General features: G+C 35.1%; 1 protein-coding gene across 1 annotated transcript in view; it reads left to right on the forward strand.

Annotated features, from left to right (window-relative positions):
• Positions 1-297: 297 nt before the first annotated feature.
• The window catches only part of LOC149553196 (protein EXPORTIN 1A), a 66,027-nt gene continuing 49,272 nt past the window's right edge, over positions 298-17,052 (forward strand). Inside the window, exons 1-2 of the mRNA XM_089788685.1 lie at positions 298-896; positions 7,170-7,286. Of these exons, the coding sequence (XP_089644811.1) occupies positions 801-896; positions 7,170-7,286 (213 nt within the window). The 5' untranslated portion in view covers positions 298-800. The remainder of the gene's footprint in view (positions 897-7,169; positions 7,287-17,052) is intronic.

Below are 17,052 nucleotides of genomic sequence, written 5' to 3' on the forward strand. Positions count from 1 at the left end.
TAAATTATTTAAAAAAAAAATCCAAAAATCATATTAAAGCTAATAAAAAGCATTAAAACAACCAAGAAATGAATTAAAGGAAAAAACGCTTTTAATCTTCACTAAACCTTTTTCTCCACAAAAATGGTTAATGAACCATAAGTTGAATCATTTTAATGAAATTGAATAATTTGGATTATAGCATGAAGGCGGCCGTAATATTGGCAACCGTGAGGAGGAGGAAAACATAAATACAAGAGACTTCCATGCAATTAAGTGTCTCAATACCATAAGCAATGTCACGCTACGGATTTGATTGAAGAATAAAGTTACCACTTAAAGAAGGGCCCAAGTACTAGAGTGTTTTGTGACTCAAGAAATAAAAGCGGGGGAAATAGAAGGCGTTCAAAGAAGATAATTGATTTTTTCCTCATTGTATAAGAAGTCGCGTATTTTTTTGCATTTTTTTAGCGGATTATTATTCGTGCTCTTTGGTTTTGGGTGAACGAAAGCAACAGAGGAGGAAAATCAACCATAATATCAACGTTACAGAGTTGGGCCAGGGATTTCTGAGTCAGGCGGGGAGCTACAGATTACGAGGGAAGTAACTTTTAACAGAACGCAAAGGCTCTCAGTTTGTCTGCGCTGTTTAGAACGACTTTTTCGCTGGAGAATAATGCGTGTCCTATTTATTTTGGCCATGGTCTAGGGTTTTTGTGGCATTCAAGGGTTTTAAATTAAAAGGTTCCAGCCGAGGAAGAGATTACTTCGGCTACAGGTCTGCGCGTTTTTTTCAAGCGAAGTAGAAAAAAGCAACTGCAATGGCGGAAAAGCTTTTGGACCTCTCTCAGCCCATTGACGTATCTCTTCTCGACGCTACTGTTGCTGCTTTTTACGGCACGGGATCTAAAGAAGAGGTCAGATTTCGGCACATATGGTTAAAATTGCTGTTTCTCCTTTTTGGTTGAGTAAAAAAGTCGTAGGTGTCAGAATTTTTAAAATTTCTGCTGGTGTAAACTTTGTTTTTGCGACTTCTGGAAAAATAACGAAGCAGGAGAACTATATGTCAGAAAGAGAAATTCGCTGAACAATATTTGTTATCGACACACATATATTCTTTTCTCGCAGTTGTTTAGTTCGTTTTTGTTTGATGCTTGATTGATTTTATTTTGGTTCTGCGAGTGTAGTGCTGCGTATTTCATGGTTTTCAAGTACAATGTTGTTCTGGCATTGTGTTTTTTCTTCGTTTTGGCAGCAGTAGCATGCTTTTTGGTTTGCGGAAAACCTGTAGGGTTTTGATGTATAAACCTTAGTGAGGGTTTTTGTTGGAGGTGAGTTGAAAATCTTTTGATGCCGTTATTTTTGATTGTATATATGTACTTTGATAACACTGTGGTCAGAGTAAATGATGGATGCTTGTGCTGCACAATCATCTGTATTCATCTCGGTGCAAAATGAAAGCCTGTGCAATGCAATGGCTGAATGTTTTTTTAATTAAAATGTTGCTTGTGACGTTAGTGGGACATAATTGCTGAGATGTGTCAGTTTGCGTACCCGCTAAGCATGGGACTGTGACATGAGAGGGTTTGGCTTTATTGACAACAATATTGCAACCGTGTGGTAGTTTTTGATTGTTAAATTCCTAGCGCCTGGTAATCTTGGGCATAGTTGTTGTGGCCAGGTTATTCTTTTGCACTGTACCCATCTTAGCCCTTGGGGTTGGATAAAAGAAGTTATTTTGTTTGACTTTTGATGTGCCTCTTGGGGATTCATACTTAGCGCTCCACTAGAGAAGTTCTTGTGATTCAATACTTAAGATCATCACATTAGACAACTATTTGTTAAGTTCTACATTAAATGAGATGTGTGATACTAGGTTTACATTGTTGGAAACAACAAATTGTTATATGCTAGCAACTCTGGTTTAACTTGTATGCCATATTTTCTTTTAATAGTTTTCAAGTCCGTTTATGGTATTTCACATGGTTGTGGAGTGGATTTTTTAACATAATAGTGCTTAGCATTTAGATTTTTCATGTTTTATGTTTTATTGAAGCACAAAGGTTCTGATGAATGAGGCTATGCATTGTACTTGGAATAATTTGTCATTATGTGACAATTCAATAGCTTGAGCCTTGCAGGGAAATAAAAAGAGGTCATTTCCAAACATTTTTGAACTCCCAAAAGTTCAAATAATAATGAGTGTGAAACTTATGTGAAAGAGAATCAATAGAAAATAAGTATTATATTTTTATATAAGAAAGAATACATATGTGACACCTGATAGTGATTTTTTTTTTTTGTATCACAAATTGTGGATTCCATTTATAGGAACGGAGACTGCATGTTTTTTGATTGTAGACCAAGATATAATAGGACTCTAAGATTCTGAAAAAATCTTTTTGTATGACTATTTCCTGATAAAACCATGAAATTTGAACTTCACATGATTGTAGGACCTTGATGCTGTCAAATTGCATGCCAGGGAAAGAAACACCAAAGCCAAATTTATTAAATGTGCTAGAATTTAAATTTCCATGTTTGTACTTCCCATTTGTATGCCTGTAACCATGACGTCTGTCTTGGTCCTTGTCAGATATTTTACCCCTACAAGTATAAGAGTAATCTGAATTTTGATTGAATATGATCCTTATTTATAAGTGCGTCCTGGCATAAACTGTAATATATTAACGAGGTTAGTGATCATCGTGTTTCATGGGTACAAGAGAGTGGCATATATTCCCTCACGTACATTTACATGCATAGTTTTTTTGATAGTATAATGGCAAGACATATACTTATACACAGAATAGGGTTTCTGCCATTATTACCACTTTCTTTAGCTGTTGTTTGACTTTTTTAGGAAACTAAATTATTTAATAGCAAAATACCCATTGCCTATTTTGTAGTGTGTTAATTTTATAAATGAAGTAAACAAATAATGCTGATTCATGTGCTCAAAAGAGCAGTATTTATACACACATTTTAACCCAATGCTAGAATCTGTTGAATTACGAATTTGAGAAAGACTAATATGGACGTTTTGTTTATTGCCTTTTTGAAGTTGATGCATTTTGTCCGAATTCAAGTTGTCAGGGTGTTTGATAAATTGATGTTTGTTTATTTAAGTATATCAACGAAGTCTGCTTGTTGTGCTTGGGTAAAAAAATCTCTTTGTGACATTGAATGTGATCTAGTTGAAAGGCACGTTTGTGTGCATGTTTTCTAATATTCCTCACTCTGACCACTTTCTTTTGCCAACATTCTATGTGTTTTTGGAATTTGTCATTTATTAGCTGAATTTGTAATTCAAAGTTTCCTTCCACTCACATGTAAAATACCTGCAAAAAAAATGAACCCTATGTGATCTAGTTGAAAGGTATGTTTGTTTTACATGCTTTCTGATAATCCCCACTCTGACTACTTTCCTTTTCCAACATTCTAGGTGTTTTTTGGAATTCACAATTTACTAACTGAACTTCGTTGTGATTCAAAGTTTCCTTCCACTGCCCACTTCTCATGTCAAGTCCTTGCATAGTAAAATTGGACCCTAGACCCACATTTGTTATATCTTCTTCTTGAATTGCTTCAATAGCTAGTGTTGTAAAGGTTTAGTAAATCTCCTTGCTGTGGACTGATTGCCATTTCTTTGTTGCACTACATTTACCATACACTGACTATCTCAAGTGAGAGCCATTTTTCAGATCCTAAATATATGATTTTGTTTCTATGCTTGACATGATGGTATCATTGAACTGGAGATGCAAAATACTATGTGCTGTTATCATTTGCAATTGCAAATAAAGTGTTTAGACATATGACTATAGTTTTGAAATTTAGTTCATGTCCATTTAGTAAGAAATCAAAGATTGACACCATAAATTATTTTTTAATGCATTGCAATTCAGAGCTTAATATCATTTTTGTCGAGCAATAACTTAAAGATTTGCACCATGTATATGTTACAAATTTCTGATAACTTTTTTGCGGTGCTTGTTGTTCTAGACAATAGCCACTATTCTCGTTGTTGCGTTGTCTTCATAATGATTAACTGTATTGATTTTATTTTAAACTCTTTATGCCGAATATTCAGCATTATGGACTTCTCTTACAAAGCTAATTTTTCATCCTTGTTTCTGATATGCCCCTATCACTGCTGCGGATCAACACTTGCCATCTAACTGCAATCCTCTCTGCTGATGCAGAAACAAATGTTCAATGGCTGTCTAAGGTAGATAGAAACAATTTTTAGATTACAGAGATTAACAATTACTTTTTTGTCATTTTATGTTTAATTGTGCATGTTAAGATGTCCTAATTGCATGTGAAGTTATACCATGCAAATATAGTGTGCAAAACAGCATAAAGATTTGGCTAGATTTTTGGTTTCTACACAAGGACCCTTGCCATTGGCATGGTAAAGAGACATAATCGTACATACTTAGAGGAAGGAGAGAAATGACGTGGAACATATTTACATGAATATGAATATATGGTTGGAGAAATGAATATATATTTATATGATTATATATAAATAGAGATATGATGCTGGAGATATGATGGCACCATTAGGCATAATTAGTTACCTTAAACTCCTTCCTGGTTATTTGTTGCACATTCACCAAAGATTTTATCATCCAAGATGTTTGATCCTTTGGTAAATTACTCAGCTTTTTTGTAGAATATAAACTTGTCTGTGTTCCATTTTTTGGGTTATGCCTCTCGTAAAGTGCTGGATTTCATTTTGGGCTGGAGTGTGCTTTCATTTTTTTTCTTGAGATTTGAAAAATGAAAAGTTCAATGATGTTTATAAGAGTTCCAATGCAATTGCAACTGAATGAATTTCTTTTCTTTTTAAAATTTTAATAAGCAAGAGGTCAAAGCCATATATTAAATATAAACAATTGAATGAATTGCAAGTATCTGATGAGAGACAGATTTTGGATGATGGAGATTTTTCAATGTAGAAATAATATCATCGCAATGATTTTTAGTACGTAATTGAAATTTTTTAGTTCCAAGCAATAATATTATGTGTAGCAAATATGATATTGAAAGAAATTCACGGTAATGCTCTCCAAAAATGCTTTCCTTTAAACTACTCTTTCTTTTAGGTGATTGGTGCATGAGAATCAGCTATACTCGTATTTGCGATGCAAGATGAATGCAAAGAATTTAGTTTGGAACTATGCAAATATAAATGCAAGCAAGTGTAAATTTTTTTTTTTCTTTATGATATCCTTAATTGGACACTTCTTGAAGTTGCTATCTGTTTTTTTCAAGAGATGTTGGGGAGCTAATCAGAAGACATGCACTAGCAAAGCAGCTGATTGTCAGGACCTTTAAGCTCATCCTTTCTTGCGATATTTTCTTTTTCCAACCATAATAAGTTAATAACTACATGAGTATAATGGTTAGGGATGCTTTGGAAGGCTTTTGTTGAAATGTTCAACATGAAGCTTTCTGAGGGCAAGGAGAGTGCTGATTTCAGAATGAAGGGGCAAACAGTATCTCTAGATTATTAATCATATCTAATTCTTTAAGTTAATATTGAGAAAGCTTATCAACATTGTTCCAAGATTATCTTTTGTTGTGTGCGCTTCAGAGTGGTCTTTGACTCAAACCTAATGTTCCTAATTTTGCATAAGCTTTAGGGTAGTGAAAGTCCCCGAGATGGTTATTATTCAACTCTGGACTCACTCCAGATGCTATATAGAATATAGTTTACAAATGGCAGACTGTGGAGACTTCTAACAGCGTACTCCCTGTTAGTAGTTTTTCGGGTTATTATTTCTTTATAAGCATTGTTCACAATAATGTCTTTATAAGGGACCAAATTGCTTTTGTTTTTTATAGCAAGTGTTCAATTTTTTTTAAAGAACATCCTTTTAAAGTTGTGTCTCTTTAAAGTAGTCCTCAAACTCACAATTCTTTATGGGTCAGAGATTTGGAACCCTAATCTGGATTTTATTGAGGGGAGAGTATGGAGAGGGTTTAGATGCCATGGTTATATGATCAGTTGTAAATAGATGGTACTTTAGTGCATTGTCCATTTTGATCTTGATTCTTTGTTGTGTAAACATGAGATTATCATTAGTTTTACTATCCAAATTTACGAATTCTGATCTTTAGGTGACGAAGCCCCTCTTTCAGAGAGATGCTCATTTAGTTCCCTTTTTTTTTTTGAAATTTAATTTCTTAGGCATGAACATAGTTGGTATGCTGAGGCTAACTCACTTTAAAAAAAATTATTTCATCTATGTAGATGCTTCCTTGTTGCTGAGGCTAACTAACTCTTTTTTAATTTACTTTGGTATGCTGAGGCTAACTCACTCTTTTTTTACTTTATTTTATCTATGTAGATGCTTCCTTGTTGCATCTCTATTGATTTACATCCTTCTGTAGATGTGTCTTAGATGCGTCCTGTCTTTCTTGCCTTTAGGGACAGTTATCAATAAAGCTGTCAGGACATGTGCTATCATTACATGTAGTGCAATTGTGCCTCTCCTCTTAAAGAAGACATGTGCTGTCATTACATGTAGTGCAATTTTGCCTCTCCTCTTAAAGAGGACATGTGCTGTCATTACATGTAGTGCAATTGTGCCTCTCCACTGCAGCCAATCAAGTTTCAGCCCCGAGATGGTGTTTAAAATTTAAGCATTTCTTATGTATAATTGGTGTCATCTTAGAATCTTGTACCATCAGTTAAGAGTTAAGATGGGCATCACATTTTATGTTTTGATATGACATTTTGTATAGTTTCCTTGCCATAAGCGGATAGTGAAGATTATTCTCTTGTTTCTTTTGGTTGTAGATATGCTGCCAACATGTGGCATTATGCTTTATCAATCTTTGTTTCACATATTGATATAGCTCAGCTTCATTGCTCCATATTTTTTTCCCTTTGGTTAATTATTATTGCCTATTTATTCTATTGTATAAACCATTTTCTTTTTGCATTATCTTGTTTGATTTTTTTTTCTTTTCATGTTGAATGACTTACATTGGCCTTTTTATTTAATAACAGATTATTAATTTTCCCTTTCTTACTATACTGACATTTAAAATGATTTAATGAAAAGAAAAAAGCTGAAGGCATATATCTTTGCTGTATCATTTATAATCTTTTTCCAATACCATGTGGTCCTTTCTAAGCACATTTTATGTATTATTGTTTTATTGTTTTACAGAGAGCAGCAGCAGAGCGTATATTGCGAGAGCTACAAACTAATCCAGATACATGGCTTCAAGTTGTTAGTATTTTACAGAATTCCCAAAATTTGAACACCAAGTTCTTTGCGCTTCAGGTGATTTTTTTCCCTTTAACAAATTTTTCAACATCTTTGTGTATGTCTGGACTGATGATTGTTTACCATGAATGTGTTTCCTCGTATACTGATGGCATGATAAAGGTTTTTATGGGCTATGAATTGTTTAACACGAATCTATTACTGATTCTGTGTATGATTTTACTGTGTTTGTGAATAATGTTATGATAAAATTTTGGATAATAGTGCAGGAAACATTATTGTCACTTCTTTGTTTCAAAACATTGCAACTCTTTTACTCATCTACATGTAGTGTAAGCTAATGGAATACTGTGTAATGCATGCTAGGAAAATGCAGAAAATTTGAGAATTTTGCTTGTTATTTTATAATCTTCTGTAAATGTTTTGAGACTGTGTTTACATAACCTAGACATTGCATATAAAAATGGATGCTACACTGGACCACTTTAACATTTCAGATAATGTGAAAATAAATACAGTGTGCCTGGGAAACAATTGCATGGAATCAAATGCCAATAGTTCTGTTCTTCCTAAAGCACTTCTGAAACTGCACCTATGCTTCAAAGGATTTTTGTTGGGGATAAATAAGAAGATTTGTTTGGATGTCTTTTTCTTTGCATTTTTTGTTTTTGACACTATTAGACTAGTCAATCTGAACTAGACAAAGTTGAAGCTTTCAGAGGTCTATATGCATGGGAGTTGAATGGTTAATGGGAGAATTTCTTCAAGATCAAACATATACGTTTTTGTAGAAGAATATTATTCATGTTTTATGTGTAACATTTGTATTTATGTGTTTTTTTAAAGGAAGTATCTCAAAGGAATACAGGTATAGACTATTTTGTTGGGTAAGAAGATAATTTGTTTTTATGTATAACATTTTGTATCTGTGCTTTTTGAGAGGAATTATCCTTGAAAATAATATATTACCCCTAAAAGGGATATAGTTGATAAGTAGGAGATATTTCCACAAGTCAAATTGTGATATTGCTATCAAGATTCAACAGTGTAGTTTTTGAATAGAAGTCAATTACCCATGTTTCATGGTTGGTGTTTCACAAGAACTCATCTCTCATGAGAATGGATGAATTAGTTAGAACTCATTACATCTAGGTGATGCTCACAAAGGTGAGGCACCAAGACTTCCGAGGAGGTCACCCATTCCAGTGCTACTCTACCTCAAGTGTGCTTAACCATAGACTTTTCTGCAAGGATAAGCCTACTTTGCTTGCAACCTCGATTGCAAAACCTTCAACAGTGTTGAGCCTTCTAAACCATTCATTATAAAGCTCCTTAAGCTCATCAATTAATAAGTCAGAGATATTACTACGCAACATATTGCTATTAGTATTCAACTTTGCAATTTTTGAGTCAAACTAATTAATGCATGTTTCATGAATAGTGGTTCTGAAGAACCCATCTCTAATGAAAATGAATCAATTAACTCATTGCATCTAGGTGATGCTCATAGAGGTGAAGCACTGAGACTTCTTTGGAGGTTACCCATCCCCATACAACTGCATTGCTAGAATAAAGTTTTCTCCAAGGTCAAGCCCACATTGCTTGCATTCCCATTTGCAAAACTTTGAGCAAGTGTCGTGCCTTATAAACCATTCATTTTAAAGCCCCTTTACCTCATCAATTCTAAAGTAGGAGATATTTTTTCACAACAATTTAAATTGTGATATTGCTAGTAAGATTTAATCAAGTAAGATTTAATCATGTAGTTTTTGAGTTAGACTCATGTACCTATGTTTCATGATTATTGGTTCACAAGAACCCATCCCAAACGAGAGTGAGTGAAATGCTTAACACTCATTGCACAAAGGTGATGCTCATAAAGTGAAACACGAAGACTTTTTGAGAGGTCAACTATCCCAGATCCACTCCAACTTGAATGCACTTAACCATAGAGTTTTGTCCAAGGTTAAACCCACTTTGCTTGCAACCCCATTTGCAATTTTTTTGGCAAGTGTTGTGTTAGAGTAAAAGGTTAATTAAATTACCTTTACTTCTTCATAAGATTTCACTTTATGCACCTTGCATTTCCATTTAATAATTAATTCGTAATTATTAAATGCCATTTACCTTTGAGGGTTTCGATCTCCTTCATAAGGATTGATCGGTTGTAAATTTATTCATTCTGTTTTGCACAAGCAAATACAATTTTCTTGTTTGTTGAGAAAACCCATCTCTCTCCGCGTTTCTTTCTTCCTTGTAATAGGTTATTTGCATTTCAGGATATCCAAGCTTTGTGGATTTGTTCATCATCAAATCCTACATGTTGTGCCTTATAAACCATTTGTTATAAAGTTCTTTAAGGTCATCAGTTGATAAGTAGGAGACATTTTTTCACAACTTTTATTTATCAAGATTGAACTATACAGTTTGGGTCAAACTTAGTTTCACGAGTAGTGGTTAACAAGAACTCATCTCTCATGAGAATGAATGGAGTACTTAGCACTCATTGCATCTAGTTGATGCTCACAAATGTGATGCATCGAGAATTCCTTAAAGGTCACCCATGCTAGGATACTCAAGCTCAAGCATGCTTAACCACAAAGTTTCTTGTAAGGTTATCTCTGTGCAAACCTATTTGCAAAACCTTCAATAAGTGTTGTGCCTTATGAACCATTCATTATAAAGCCCCTTAAGCTCATTAATTGATCAGGAGGAGATATTTTATCTACAATATATTACTATTAGGACTCTATTGTGCAATTTTTGAGTTTAACTCATTGATGTATGTTTTATGAGTAGTGGTTTACAAGAACTCATCTCTCACAAGAAGGAATTGATTACATAGCACCCATTGCATCTACGTGATGCTCAGAAACGTGAAGTATCATGACTGCCTAAGAGGTCACCCATCCTAGTACTACCCTAGTTCAAACACCGTTAACCACAAAGTTTCATCCTAAGGTAAGCCCACCTTGATTGCAAATCCATTTGCAAAACCTTCAACAAGTGTTGTGCCTTATGAACCATTCATCATGCAACCCCTTCAAATCATTAATTGATAAGTAGGAGATATTTTTCCACATTTAATCAACTTGTTGTATTGTTACCATGATGTAATGATGTATCTTTTGAGTCAAACTCATTGATCCATGTTTCATGAGTAGTGGTTCAGAAGAATCCATCTCTCATGAGAATTGATGAAATACTTGACACTCATTGCAGTTAGGTGATTCTCACAGAGGTGAAGCATTGAGACTTTTTAGAAGGTCACCCATCTTAGTATGGCTCCGACTCTTGTGTGATTAACCACCTCTTGATTGTAGGGCTCTTCTGCCTATATGAGTGGATCCCTTATTGTTTCTATAGGCTAGGTTTCTTCCAATATTAAGCCCACTTTGCCTGCAACCCCATTTGCAAAACTTTTTAGCAAGTGTTGTGCCTGTGAACCATTCTTAATAAAGCCCCTTAAGCTCACCAATTGATAAGCAAGAAACGTTTTTCCACAAGAAGTCAAATTATGATATTGCTATTAGGATTCAACTGTTGTGCCTTATGAATCGTTTATTAGAAGCCCCAGGAATACTTCAATTGATAAGAAAGAGACATTATGATATTGGTATTAGGATTCAAATGTATAGTTTTTGAGGCAAACTCATTGACCAATTTTTCCTGAGTTGTGGTTTACAAGAACCCATTTCTCATGAAAATGAATGATATACTTAGCATGCATTGCATCTAGATTATACTCATAGATGTTGAGCATCGAGACTTCCCATGAAGTCACCCATCCTAGTTATACTCAAGCTCACGCACATTTGAACACAAAGTTTCCTCCAAGGTTAAGTCCACTTTGTTTGCAACCCCATTTGCAAGACCTTCAACATGTGTTCTACCTTATGATCTTTTCATTATAAAGCCCTTAAGCTCATTAATTGACGAGTAGTAGATATTTTTCCACAACAAGTCAATTTGTGATATCGCTATGAGGATTCAACTATGTAGTTTTTGAGTCAAGCTCATTGACCCTTGTTTCATGAGTAATGTTTCATAAGAATTCATCTCAATGAGAATGAACAAAACACTTAACACTCATTGAGTCATGTTTCATGAGTAGAAGTTCACAAGAAACCATCTTTATGAGAACGAACAAAATACTAAGCACCATTGTAACATAGAGATGTGTCCCTCGCCTTTTTGCCTCATGTCTCGGAGTTGACACACCAGTAGGGACCTATTCCCCCTGTCCCCAATGACGCCACTAGATTCTCCCACCTTTGATGAGGATGTGGGGACATTCTGGTGTGCCTATTTACATATTCGACTATTTATGTTCAATGCAAAGTAACGTGACTCGGACCCAGCTCGGACTCAGCAAGGTTAACTTGACTCGTGACTTGGCTCGATCACGGAAATGACTTGGTGGTGACTTGGCAAAGTGAAAAAACCTCAAAATTTTGAGATTTTTTAGGATTTAAAGAACATTCCATGTACCCATTATTGAATAAAGCTTAAAGACACAATAACATCATTAAATAGAAGATAATTTGATCATGATGCACATACTTCAAGTTAAAAGTCAAACATACATCGATTACATAAGTACAATACGACAAAGGTAAATTGCTAAATACTATATTACTAGTAGTTAAAGTTTAAATAGTAGCTGAAGGAAATATTATAAAAGTAAAACATAGAATCATATATAAAATGATAAATCCATGCAACCTATCAAAATGTATATGTATTATGAAATCCAACACATCAAGATTCAATAGTCATCATCAAATGTTCCAAATTTTGATCAAATATTAAGTTAAACAAAAAGTTAAAACAAGACTATAGCTATGGCTCCTAGTCGGAGTCATCATCATCGTCATCCTCATCATCATCATCATCATCATCCTCATCCTCATCCTCATCCTCATCCCCAACCTCAACCTCAACCTCAACCTCAACCTCAACCTCAAGCTCAGTGTAATCTATAAAATGCCTCTTAGGCATCTAAGGTAGGTCCTGGATGACTAATTAGCCATAGCATTAGCCTGTGAGGTGCCTCTAGGATCAATTGTAGTCTCTGGCTCTGCCAATGCCTGTGAGGTGCCACTAGGATCAACTATAGTCTCTAGCTCTGCCAATGCCTGTGAGGTGCCGCTAGGAACAACTGGAGCTCTCTGGTCCTCTGCTGCCATAGCCACAGCCTCAGCGTGGCCCTCTCTATCTGCCTGGTCAACCCACTGTAGGTCCTCATCATCAAAGACAAGATTAGTAGCCTCAATGATCCACTCAGACTCTGGATCAACCTCCTCTAGAGTAATCAGAGAGGTGTCACTATCCAAAATCTCCTTGGTCCTAATGCGTAGGTTGTAATGCACAAACACTAGCCTATTCATATTCTCCACAGGCAACTTGTTATGCCTCTTCGAGTGGATGTGCTCGAACATGCTCCAGTGGCGCTCACATCTAGAAGTGCTACTTGGCTGGCTCAAAATGCGGATGGCAATTTGCTGAAGGTTTTTGGTTGAAGGCCCAAACATTTGCCACCATCTATTTGAATTTTGAAAAAAGGAAAATAAAAAAATATTAGTCTCATTTCAAAATTTGAACTTTTAAGTTTAAAGCTAGAAATTTAGAAACTAGATTGTGCAATTTTTACATGGCTGCAATTTTGTACGACCTTTGCAAATTTGACCTGAAAAAATGGGCCGTGATGCGTTATTGTAGGCATCCATCTTAAGCAATATATCCGTGGCATTAGTGGCCATCTTTGATATCACAGTGTATAGGCCACTAAGAACCTCCTCATCTGCCTTGAAATCTTCACGGAAATGGTATGCTAGATTGAGGTAATAGGTTGCTGCGTGGATGGGCTTATGAAGCTGATTTTGCCATCTCCTATCAATTATGTCCCAAATAGGGCCATATTTTTCCTCAACTCTTACATATTTGGCCTTAGTAGCCTCCTTGACCCTATCCATGCTCTCATATATGTAGCCCATAGAGGGCTTCTCGCCATCAACAACTCGTAGGAGGGCTACAAGGGGCTTAGTGATCTACAAAACAATTAAACAAAAAAACAATTTAGTGAATGATGAAACTTTGCAAAGTTGCACAATGAAAATACAACAAAAATATGTATGAGATAAATTAATTTATAAAATTTTAAGACTTAAGCTTTTAAAATTTAAATTACCTCCACAATCTTCGAACATGGCTCCCAAAAACTTCATCATCATAAATGCATTTTGTTGCATCTATCCCTGCAGGGCTGGTGGCAACGGAGGAGAAACTCCATTCTGGACCAACAAACATGCACCTCAATGCTAACCTTGAACTTAGCAAGGATTTCAGTGTGATAAAATTAGAGGCAAATCTTGTGATACTAGGACGAGCCAATTCCTTTCCCTTTGTGTATTGCCTCATAGTGCTGGGGACCAAGGCATGATTATAGATGAACATACAAAGATTTTTGGCCTTAGCAACACATAATTTCACCCATACAAGCTTGCTAATATCCTCGAACATTAGGTTGATGCAATGGGCCGCACATGGAGTCCAAAAGATTTTTGGGTGTCTCTCCATCAAAAGTTTTCCTACAACAATTTTAAATTAGTTAGTAAACAATGAAAATTTTTGATGTATTAAAAAGCTTTTAATTTTCAAAATTTAATGAAAAACTAAAACAATTTTTTTAGAAGTAGAACTTAGAAAGTTAGAAGTTAAAATTTTACTTGCAGCAACATAATTAGCTGCATTATTAGTCACCACTTGGACAACATTCTCTCCCCCCACTTCCCTTATGACCTCCTCAATAGCCTCACATAAGAATTTTGCATTTTTCACATGTGAGGAAGCATATATAGACCTCAAAAACATGGTGGATCTTGAAAGTGAAAATTAAACAAAATAATTATCATTCAAGAATCAATAGTCAATAAAACAAAATTTTTGTTATTCAATAATACATTAAATTTTAGAGTTAAAGAAGTAGAGGATGATGAATTAGCTTCGCTAGAAACAAGAAAATTACCTTCGCTAGAAACAAGAAAATTTAGGAGAGTTCTATTCCTCCTATTTGTTCATCCATCCGTCATAATGGTACACCCCTTTTGGCTCCAAATCTTTCTATGGTCCTCCAACTCAAGTTTCATCTCCTCAACCATATCTAGTAAGAGGGGGCCACTCAACTCATCTTCATCTTCAGTGGGGGCTTTAAACCCCGCACCACAGATGGAAACTGCATCAATCATCCCCTGCCAATAAGGAGTCCTATTACATTTATAAAAACATTTTAATTAGCATATTTCAAATTTTCAACATCAAGTTAAAAGTATAAAATTGAATTTAAATTTTAAAACTTAAAAAGTTTAAAACGTAAAACAATCAAATATAAATGAAGTTGAAGTACCTGGCTACTATAAATGGAATGTTGTAGAAAAACCAAAACTTGCAAATTGCTCTTATTCCAGCTTCATGTATCTTCCTATTCCAGCCCAAGCTCTCAAGTGAGGGTTGTGCGCCAGGAGTGGAACGCGGTACAAAAAAATTGTCCAACCTAGATTTTTTGACTCTAGGAGGAAAGGTAAAGTCAGTACTATTAGAAGGGACCTCAATCACAACACCACTAGCAGTGCAAGGAATAGATGTAGAAGAAGTACGACTAGCAAGAGCACTAGGACGATAGGGGGAAGGGAAGAACCTTCTCCAACACAACCTACTGACTCAAAAACATTTCCAGATGAGCGTGGAAGAGAATTAGAACCAATCTGAGCTAACTTTGCTAATTGTTTTTTTTTAAATTCCTTTTCTTGTTCATTATTTTTTAAGGCTATATAACAAAAACGTTGAGCCTCAACAGTTGCGGCTCTAGAAGGCTCAGTATCATGACCACGTATGCCAACAATATGGTATTTCAATCTATTTATCCCCCCACTATTAATGGTTTTACAAAATAGGCATTTTGTTTGAGTTCTAGTTCTACCCGGAAAGTCTATGGTGTACTTCCAATACTCATCTTTTTTATTGCCTTTAGAGAGCTTGGGTTTTTTTTACCTCCAGGAGCCATTATGAGTAAGGAAAAATGTAAAGGTTGCTGCAATAAGACATTTTAGACCAAATATTACCATTTAAGCATTGTATTTTATGAAGATCTAAAGTAAAAAAAAAACTCATAAACAAACAAAAAAAATTCATCCAAAAAACCCATAAGCATAGAGAAAAAAACATCAAAATCTAAAAAATCAACTTTTACCTCTTTCAAATGCTTTGGGAACTGTTGAGAAGAGCTCCTATAAACTCCTTGATGATCTAAATGCAAGCTTCATTGTCACAAATGCAAGCTTTTCTCCTCTTCCTTTCAGCTGGTTGCAAAACAAGGACACTCTATTTTTCTTCTACCTCTCGTCTCTTTCTTCTTCTCACAATAGAGTGTTATGAAAGCCCTTTTAGGGTTATAAAAAAAAGAAAGAAGAAAAAAACATTAAAAAATTATGAGTTTATGTTTGTTGGCCACCCAATTTTTTGCTGCCACGACCGGGTCAGCCTGTTGTGCGAGTCACGCTACCTGAATCACTGCTCACGAGTCACGGGTCATTATGACTCGGCTGCAAGGGCATGGCTCGCTGACTTGCCCGACTCGCGACGAGTCACGTTACTCCGGTTCAATGTTCGAGTTCCAATTCAATATGCAATATTCAAGTATTTACTCTTTTACATTTTTATGTCTTATATTGCAATATATCTTTTCATAGCTAGCATTCAATATGCAATATTAAAGTATTTACTCTTTTACATTTTTATATCCTATATTGCAATATATCTTTTCATAACTAGCATATTAAGCACCATATGTATAGTATATACAACCCCCTTTCCATTGCTGCCATCCTCCGCTGTCCCCTCGCCGTTCTTAAATTAAGACCCCTCTGTCCCTAGTCCTGGAAAATTGTCTCCTCGTTTCACCGTCCTCCCGTTCCCTAGGGCGGTGTAACTATGCTTAGCACAACAAATGAGGGCGACTATATAAATATAGGGAAATTTTAAAATATACACTGAAATCTGCAAATATACATGTCATTCATATGAAATGAAGCACAAAGCATGTCATTTATACATTATAGAATGTTAACATACACCATTTGAATGCAATCTAGGAAATGATATTAATTACTTCTTCATATTCCAAAATATTGTTTGTTTATGTACCTAGGAATATAGAAACCCCAAGCAAAAATGCCCTGTGTTCATGACAAATGACTACACCTGACACCACAGGCCTAGGATTTCCTCTTAATGCCTGTTCAAAGTTTACTTGCAAATTCTTTTAGATTTAACTTCCACCTCACATTTTCTTGACCATTATGTTAAACATAAATTTTTATGTTACATAGGAACTTATATTATATTGCTGCATTAGTATGTGGTGTTTGGCATTTGGGATCCTGGGTATACATATTATAGATGGATCTCATAATGGTTGTAACCCATACCATGCTTCCAGACTAGAGAGACATAAAATTTAATGCTACATAATAACTTCTATTATATTTCTGCATTAGTATGTAGTGTTTGGAATTTGGGATCCTGGGTGTGCATCTATAATAAAAAGATAAACTTTAAAAACCTACACCATTCTATGCTACCAGATTAGAACAAATTTAGGTGGGTAGAGAGCCCTACACATTCAAAATAATCATAGTTTAACAGTGAGACTTTGTGACTGAAAATAAGCCATCATAGCTCTATTAATATGTTTCCCCAAAACAATAGCAAACTTTCTATAACACAAGAACTAATAAAATATCAATTCTAATCTTTGTAGATCATA

Source organism: Cupressus sempervirens, chromosome 6 (genome assembly GCF_028749045.1).
Source record: "Cupressus sempervirens isolate cs-2001-9-10 chromosome 6, ASM2874904v1, whole genome shotgun sequence".
NCBI classification, from domain to species: domain Eukaryota; kingdom Viridiplantae; phylum Streptophyta; class Pinopsida; order Cupressales; family Cupressaceae; genus Cupressus; species Cupressus sempervirens.